Below are 8564 nucleotides of genomic sequence, written 5' to 3'. Positions count from 1 at the left end.
CTTTCAGTAATTGATTTCACACTTATTTAAATTATATCTGAACAATTATTTAATTTCTCTTCTTAATTCCATCAGCATAGAAGATACAATTCAAATTATAGGTTTAGAACAAATTTGAATATATCCTCTTTCATAACACTGTTTTAAATTTACAAATGTATTTGTATAAGAATCTAATTAAAATACAATTATAAATTAGTCCTATTCTTATTACTATTGTTTATAATTCACAAATTCATTTCAAAATAATCATGAGTTTTAAAGAGTATTCTTGATATTTGAATATTTTATTGTTGTTTTAGATTACCATTTAAATTGAATAATTAATTGTCTTAATAGCACAAAGAAATGAAAACAATAATACAGTTTCAATCTATTTAGATAATAGTATTGATAAATAACATAAGTTATGAAATAAATAATAAACAATTAACAAAAACAATATGATAACAGATTGAATAAAAATGGATAAAATAACGAACAATAAAATCTAAACAAGACTACAGACAAATGATATTAATAAAAGAATATATACAAATACACACTAGTTAATTAATATAAAAAATAAACATTAATAAAATAGAATAATATCAATAACAAAAGAATAAAAGTAAAAAAGGATAGTTGTTTTTCAAAGATTTGATAATAAAAAGAACTGAATTAATAATTCAAAATTGGTTTTGCAGCTTCTAAGAACCTTTTCTCAAAATCTTGATCTCTAAATAAAACAGTTAACTTATGAGCAAAATATACAATTCTTGCTTTAAGTATTTCCAATAATTCTTTTAAATGAACTTGATGCAAATAGACATGAAGAATATTCAAATTTTCTTTAGAATTAATAGAATTATGAAATAACTCTTCGATAATTTGTGATTGAATCAATTTAATTTCATTTTGAGATTTATTATCAAAAATAAAATCACGTAATACTTGAAGACCAGAAGGACAAAATGTTTTAAGGAAATAATTACATATTTCACCACAAAGTTCTTGAGTTTTTGTTTCAACTTTTCTTAAAGAAACATCTACTTCTGTGAAAGGAATAATTTGATCTCTTAGAATACATAAATTTCTTAATGCAAATAATTTACCATCAAGTTCATTGTTTGAAGGAATTTGAGGGATAGCATGAAGAATTGAATCAACACAAGCACTAATAGCAGTATTTGCAAGTTGACTAAACAAATCATTTGATAAAGAGAAATGAAGTTTAGATAATAAAGTAAGAGTATTTGTAGTTGGAGGATAAAGAACTAATTTAAAAGGAAGATCCTGAACATTTGAATTAGAGAAAATAGCAGGATAATTTAAATCATTTTTTGAAGGATGAAATGAAGCAATTAAATTATTAATTAAATTTAATGACAAATAAACTAAACGTTCTGAGATATTAGTAATCAATTCATTAATACAAAAATTAAAAATAGAATATTCAGGTAATTGGATTAATTTTGAATGAGGTAAACGATAAAGAATTTGTTCATCTTTAAGATAAGTAATTGCATTACATAATATTCCAATGTCATGACATTTATAACATAAAGTTGAAATAAAAGAAGAATAAATATCAAAAAGTGAAGAAAACATAATTTTTAATGCTTGACAATCTTGGTTAAATACAGTTCTAAATAATTTACCTTCTTTATAAAAAATGATAAATAAATAAATTCCAGCTTCTCTAGTAACATCACAAATAAATGGATTAATTTGTTGAAGTGTAATTAATAATTTTGATATATATGGCATTAATAAATTTTTTCTAATATTAAGATAATGTTTAATACATTCATCAAGATATGATGATTCTAATATTCCTTTTCTTATTTCTAATATTTTTATTAATTCTTTAAATTCAGTTGTTATTTTAGATTTATATAATACACTTTTTGTAAATTGATTTAAAGGTAATACTGGAATTGTACTACATTCTTGATGTAAATCATCAATTTGTTTTTTAATAAATATTGATAAATAATTTAATATTTTACTTTTTAATTGTTGATATTTTAATAAATATGTATAACATTCAATATCATTTTTCTATTAAATAAATTATGTTATTCATTTATTTATTTAATATAAACAAACTTTATTATAAAAATATTCAATAGATTCATTTATTTCAATATAATTTTCTTTAAATTGATTTGAATAAAAATTTATTGTTTTTGGATTATTAATAAATAATGATAATCTATCAAATGCCTCATAATATCTTATTTCTTTTTCTACTTTCTTTAATACCTCTTCTTCTTTATTTTTCTTTTTTAAAATTTCATTACATTGACTAAATAATTCATTTGATTTTGAATCAATTCCATTAACAATTTCATCAATTTCATTAATTTTTTTATTTTGTTCATTAAAACTTTTTTCAATAATTGATAAATTATCTAATTGATTTTTTAATTGAAGAATACTAAAGAATAAACATCAAATAATTTTTAATATTAATAATGTTTTACAAACATTTCCATAATGATTATTATTTTAAAGTTTTAGATAGAAAATATGATATATTAATGAATGAAATAATAGAAAAATAATAATAAAATTTATTAAAAAAAAAAAAAAAAGAAAAAAAAAACAAATAAAAAATATTAATATCAAAATAAAACAAAAAATGCACAATTACACATCAACACCATAATTTTGTAATAAAACCAATATGTGTTTAGCATAAGGTACTTTTCTTAAAGAATTAATTTGTGGTAAAACTACATTATTTACCATAAATTCACGATCTTCATCACTAACATTTTCTATTATTTTTTGAACTACATAATTAGCATATTGATCTCTCATCATCATTAATAAAGGAGCACCATCTTTTTTAATACCATAAATTTCTTTTAAAATTTCTTGTCTTCCTTTAAGATTAGCACACATAAAACATTTTTCAATAACATTAGAAGAATATTTTTGCATAGATAATAATGCAATATTTCCTTGTAATGCTTTTCTAATTTTATTTCTTTCTGATGGACATTTTTCAACAATATATTGAATAACATAATTACCATATTGATCTTTAGATAAATCAAGTGTATTAGGAAGAATTTCTTCTAATAATGGATAACTTTTTTCAGTTGGTATTTTTTCTAAAATACGTTGAATTACTCTACATCCATATGGATGTTGTGAAAATGCTAATACTCTTCCTTTAAATGCAAAAATAATTGAATCAATAATTTTTAAATCTCCTTTTTCAACACATTTTTGAATTACATGATTTCCATTTTGATCTTGAATACATGCAATAATATTATCTTCTATTTCATTAAAAATTGTTCTTTTATCAATATCATCTACAAATTCTATTGCTTTTTGTACTACTCTACATCCATACATATGTAATGATAATTCAACAAATGATCCTGTTAATCGTTTAATTAATTGACTTTTTTGCCAAACTACTCCAAATTCAAATAATTTTTGAATAACATAATTTGCAAAAACATCTTTAGAAAGTGTTACTGCTTCTTTTTCTATTGAATCAAAAATTATATCTCGTTCTGTTATTGATGTTTCTATTTTATGTTGAACAGTTCTACTTCCTGTTTGATCTTGTGATAATCTTAAATAATCTTCATTAAATAAAATTTGATGAAAATGTTTTGTTGGTGTAGATGGAATAGAAGGTGGATTTGATGAATGAATAAATGTTGAGTTATTATTATTATTTTGTTCTGTTTGTGTTTTAAAATATTTTTGTAAAAAACGTTCATATCCTTCAGCACTATAATCATTATTTAATTGAATTGGTGTTGTTTCTTTTCTTTCCTTTCTTATACAATTCATATCTGTTTTAATCATTCTTTGGATATCAGTTGTTTTCTTCCCTTCATCTTCTTCATCATCTAACAAATTACTTATGACACTCTGAAGGGTCTGTTCCATAAAATAACAAAGAACTAATGAAAGGGTTCTTTTTCTTTTTCTTTTTTTTTTTATTTCTTAAATTTTTGTTTTTATTTTATTTTTGTTTTTTAAAAAGAAATAATAAACAATTTAAATAATAAAAAAGTATAAAAACAAAAACAAAAAAAAAAAAAAAAGAAATAAATCTAAATAATAGATTAATAAAAAAACAAAAACAAAAAAAAAAAAAGAATGAATTAAAGAAAGAAAATAAAAGAATACAAAACAATTTATTCAAATAAATCATGATCATCATTATCTTCAGATTTTTCAATTAAAATAATATTTTCATTTTGTTCATTATTTTCTATTCCAAAGAAATTTAATTTTATTACACCTGTATAAATAAATAATCCAAATGTTAATAATAAAAATCCTAAAACTTGAAGTGCTGTTTGCCAACCTAAAGGTTCTCCATATTTTTTATTAAAAATATAATACATTAAAACTGATAAAAACCATATAGAAATCATTCTACAAGGATCTAATATATTTCTTACCATTGCAGTTAAACTTCTTGTAATAATCATTCCTGTAATATTAAATAAAGTAACAGAAAATGCATAAATAATTATAACTATTAAAATATGTTTTTCTCTTAAACTAATTATTGCATCAATATTATCATCATAAAATGGTATTGGAATCATTTGTAATAATATCATTCCTGGTATTGATAATAAAATACCATAAAATCCTTCTAATCCAACAACAACTAATGGAGGTATTTGAAGGTCTTGTAAATATTTTTCTTCCATAATAGTTTGTAATGCTTGAAGAAACATAGCACTAGTAATAAATGTAATTCCAATTATAACATCCCAAACTTTTGATTCTCCATTTATAACACTTGAATTTCCTGCAAATGCAGATCCTCCAACAACAGCTAATGCAATAATAACTAGAAATATAGCAAAAATTTGATTATTTCTTAATTGATTTTTTCTAACAAAAACTGTAAGTAAAGCAGTAAAGATAATAACACTTCCTCTCATCATTTGAAATACACTTGATGTTACATACATTAATCCTACATTCATTAAATATCCTCCTAAAAAATCACATAGTGCTGGTCCAATTAATTTAAATAATACTTCAATTCGAAATGGAGATCTTTTATTAATTTCAATATAATTCTTTTTATTATCTTCAGGTATTATTAATGTAATAATTATATGAATAAATAAACATAACATCATCCCAACAAACATCATAAATGTTAAAAACATTGGATGTTCAAATTCATGTTCTTTCTCATATCTACCTTTTGTTGTTGTATTATATAATAATTTACTTAAAGTAATTGTTAATGTCCCACTCATTAAAAAAATAATTACACATATCGTTAATACTGATTTCCTAAGTGTTGGTTTTTGAATAACCTTTAAAAATGGATAAATAGTTGTTGATTTAGGATTAATATAATCATCAATAACTTCCATTAAACCAATTTAATTATTGAGTTCTATTTCTTTGTAGAATTATTCGAAAAATTTCTTCGTTCATTCTCTTCTTTTTATTATTTCATTATCATTTTATCCTTTTAAAATCTATTAAATCAAAGTACTTATTTATGTGTATTAAATTAATAATTCACCTTTTTAAAAAAGAAGTCATCCTAAATCAAATAAAAAGAAGAATTGTTTATTTCATTAAATAAATTCATCTTTTCATTTCTTCTTCAAAAAATAAAATAGTTTGGTTATGTATAGGTTTTAATTTATACTCAATATAGTTTATTAAAAACAAATAAAGAGTAGTTTTAAAATTATATGACTTCTAGATTATTTTTTGTTGATGAAAACAAGATTCAAATGAGTAATATGGTAATAATTAATCGTTTTTAACAATTATGATTCATTCATCTATTTTTCTTTTTGTTTATTTTTATAATAATAGTATTAATTCTAATTAATATTTATTACTATAAAATATATTATTTATTTTATGATGGTTACGTTACGAAATGAGTTCAAGAAGTATTGCTATTAAGTTATGTTAATTCTAAATAAAAAATCCATTTTTTATTTGATAATAATTAAATGCCTCACTTCTGTCAAACAAGAAATGACGATTTTTGGTAATTTTAAAAAGGAAAGAAGTTCTTTTCATTTAAAAATCATTTGGCTTTATTTTAAAAACCTCATTGTAATTACTCAACATAAAAGGAAATAAAAGAACTACTAGATAGAGACGAAATGCAAATATCAATGACAGAAAAAAATAAAGCTGTTGAGTTGAAAAGACGTCATGAAGAATATATCTTTGGACAATGGGGTTTCTTAATATTATATATCATTTCAAAAGGTGGAAAAGTTGAGATATTATATCCAAAAAGAAAAAAGTATATAGATAAAAGAAATCAACTTGATCTTATTTATGTTGAAGTTGAAGGACATTGTTGGAAAATTGAAGACTTTATTCAAAGGATTGAAATGCGAATTAATGAACTTTGTAAAACAAATATGGTTTTTAAAAGAGATATAGCAAGAATAAAAAGAAAAGATTTGCATGACGTCATGATGAATAGTATTATTAAATGGGCTTGTAAGAGAAGTGAAGATGATAGTATTAAAATTGTCTCTAAGAATGGAAAAGCACAATCTACAAGAAAAGAAAAAGAAAATAATCTTTATATTGATAAAATTGAAATTAATGGTAATCAATATGATAGAAAATTTATTAAAGATTATTATGGTGATTGGATGCAGAAAGTATTGAAATATCTTTTTGCTAATAACAACAAGAATAGTCAAATTATAATATCATTAACAACATTACCTCAAGAACTTCTTTATTTTAATAATTTTGTATTTGATACCCCTGAAAATAATACTGTATCTCTTAGTGAAGCTGTTATGACTAATAAAATCAATGATGAATTTGAATACATAGACCATCAATTTAGTGTACCTTATCCATATCAAACTGAAGAAGATACTTCCCAAATGATTAAAAATGATCCAGAACAATTTAATTTTGAGTTAAATCAATTTAATTTATTAGGTACTCATCCTGAAGACTATGCCCAAGATTCTTTTAATCAAAAAACTCTTTTTTAAGAGTTATCATATTAATGACTATTACTTTTAACTCTAATAGACTTAATTGATTCAATTAACATCATATATTGGTTCACTTTTGTAAAGAAAACTATAAACATCATTTTATATGTCATTAGAATCTTTTATCATATATTTAAATTTAATCTAATTAATAATTCATTCTTGTTACCTTTTGATTTGTCTTTTTTTTAATTATTTGTAATTTATTTGGATTCTTTTTGAATCTTTTATACATTTATGTATACTTTAAATAAAACTTATAAAATTTCAATACTGTATTGTTTTTTTTTTCACTGTAAATTGTACTAATTCATAATATTCTATTATTTTAAAAAATAGAATTGTAATTCATTGTAATTCAAGAAGTGTTTTTGTAATTATATGTATGTTTAGGTTTAATTTTTGAGTAAATACCAAACATAATCATTCATTGGATATTAATATTGTTTTTGTCTTACATTTAATAACTACTCAATGTATGAAGATGTTACAATTAATTCCTTCCTCTGAATTAAAAAAAATAGTAATATTGATTGTTAAGGTATTTCTATTCTTAAAAACTATTGAAATACAATAGAAGTTACAGTAAATTAATGACAATTATTATTCCTAATGTTTTGTATTGGTTATTAAGAAAAAAATTAGATAAACTATAAGTCAACGATATCATGAACAAGTGTGTTGTAATAAAAATGTTAAACAATGAGATTACACTAAATTTCATTCTAATTTATACCATTATCAATTAAATCACAATAACTGTATTTCTTTATATGTAAAATGATAACTACCAATGTATGCTTAGAGTATTTCTCTTTATGAAGAAGTAATAACCATACATAAATGAAAAGATATTAATCCCTTTTATTCAATAAAAAAAGCTGAACAATTTTATTCGTTCTCATAATTCTTTAATAGTGGTTATTGTTTAGTATCTCATGGATACAATAATCAAGATAAATTGTGTTTCATTATTACAAATAACAAAAAATAAAATATAGTTAAATGTTACAATATTTAATATTATTATTATAGTTTTATTTTATAAATAAAAAAATAGTAATTTTTATTAAATTAATAATAAAATGAAGAAATAAAAGTGAAATAGTTTAAATATTATTAATAAATAATAAAAATAAAATAATTTAATAGTTTTTAGAATTAATTTTATAATTAATAGTAAAATAATATTATTTCAGATTATTCATTTTTTCATCTTCTCAACTTTTATTATTTTTATCATTCTTTTGTTCATTAGTGTTTTCTTTTCTTTAATTATTTATTACATTCTCATCTCTATTTCTTTTATTTTTATTTATTATTTTATGTTTAGTTATTCATGTGAGTGAAGTTATTTTAATTATTAATTTATCTTGTTCATTATTTAATGTTATCTGTGTTTCTGTTATTTGTATTATCTACTTCATTATTTATTAGTATTGTTAATTTCCATTCTAATACTTTCAACTATACTTATTTTATTAAATTAGAATTATATAACAATGTTAATATCACTAAATTAATTGTATGATATTGTTAAATATATATTAACAATTATATCATCATTCCAATTAC

The 8564-nt window shown here is 20.8% G+C and overlaps 4 protein-coding genes across 4 annotated transcripts, besides 17 other annotated features; 1 reads left to right on the top strand and 3 right to left on the bottom strand.

Annotated features, from left to right (window-relative positions):
• Nucleotides 1-393: 393 nt before the first annotated feature.
• Nucleotides 394-571: a microsatellite.
• Nucleotides 458-617: a microsatellite.
• Nucleotides 618-660: 43 nt separating this feature from the next.
• On the bottom strand, nucleotides 661-2480 carry EDI_109660 (uncharacterized protein; the record flags this gene model as incomplete). The annotated part of the gene is made up of 3 exons (XM_001738346.1): nucleotides 661-2043; nucleotides 2092-2422; nucleotides 2473-2480. 3 exons carry the CDS (start codon nucleotides 2478-2480, stop codon nucleotides 661-663), a joined length of 1722 nt encoding a protein of 573 aa, XP_001738398.1.
• Nucleotides 1342-1366: a sequence feature (AT_rich).
• Nucleotides 1645-1672: a sequence feature (AT_rich).
• Nucleotides 1954-2191: a sequence feature (AT_rich).
• Nucleotides 2344-2563: a sequence feature (AT_rich).
• Nucleotides 2564-2601: a microsatellite.
• Nucleotides 2602-2634: 33 nt separating this feature from the next.
• Nucleotides 2635-3804, bottom strand: EDI_109650 (pumilio domain-containing protein C6G9.14, putative; the record flags this gene model as incomplete). The annotated part of the gene is made up of 1 exon (XM_001738345.1): nucleotides 2635-3804. One exon carries the CDS (start codon nucleotides 3802-3804, stop codon nucleotides 2635-2637), a length of 1170 nt encoding a protein of 389 aa, XP_001738397.1.
• Nucleotides 3805-3932: 128 nt separating this feature from the next.
• Nucleotides 3933-3993: a microsatellite.
• Nucleotides 3994-4023: 30 nt separating this feature from the next.
• Nucleotides 4024-4143: a microsatellite.
• Nucleotides 4144-4154: 11 nt separating this feature from the next.
• EDI_109640 (uncharacterized protein) lies at nucleotides 4155-5366 on the bottom strand (the record flags this gene model as incomplete). The annotated part of the gene is made up of 1 exon (XM_001738344.1): nucleotides 4155-5366. The coding sequence occupies one exon, from the start codon at nucleotides 5364-5366 to the stop codon at nucleotides 4155-4157; it is 1212 nt and encodes a 403-aa protein (XP_001738396.1).
• Nucleotides 4341-4372: a sequence feature (AT_rich).
• Nucleotides 5367-5804: 438 nt separating the features above from the next.
• Nucleotides 5805-5873: a sequence feature (AT_rich).
• A 249-nt stretch (nucleotides 5874-6122) lies between these two features.
• On the top strand, nucleotides 6123-6986 carry EDI_109630 (uncharacterized protein; the record flags this gene model as incomplete). The annotated part of the gene is made up of 1 exon (XM_001738343.1): nucleotides 6123-6986. The coding sequence occupies one exon, from the start codon at nucleotides 6123-6125 to the stop codon at nucleotides 6984-6986; it is 864 nt and encodes a 287-aa protein (XP_001738395.1).
• Nucleotides 6987-7116: 130 nt separating this feature from the next.
• Nucleotides 7117-7146: a sequence feature (AT_rich).
• Nucleotides 7147-7959: 813 nt separating this feature from the next.
• Nucleotides 7960-8036: a sequence feature (AT_rich).
• Nucleotides 8037-8182: a microsatellite.
• A 7-nt stretch (nucleotides 8183-8189) lies between these two features.
• Nucleotides 8190-8324: a microsatellite.
• Nucleotides 8236-8424: a microsatellite.
• A 38-nt stretch (nucleotides 8425-8462) lies between these two features.
• Nucleotides 8463-8549: a sequence feature (AT_rich).
• Nucleotides 8550-8564: the final 15 nt, after the last annotated feature.

This window comes from Entamoeba dispar, genomic scaffold, assembly GCF_000209125.1.
Source record: "Entamoeba dispar SAW760 scf_1105229461259 genomic scaffold, whole genome shotgun sequence".
In the NCBI taxonomy this organism is placed as follows: Eukaryota; Evosea; order Mastigamoebida; family Endamoebidae; genus Entamoeba; species Entamoeba dispar.
The sequence above is the reverse complement of the archived record's forward strand: the minus strand, read 5'-3'. Positions and strand labels throughout refer to the sequence as shown.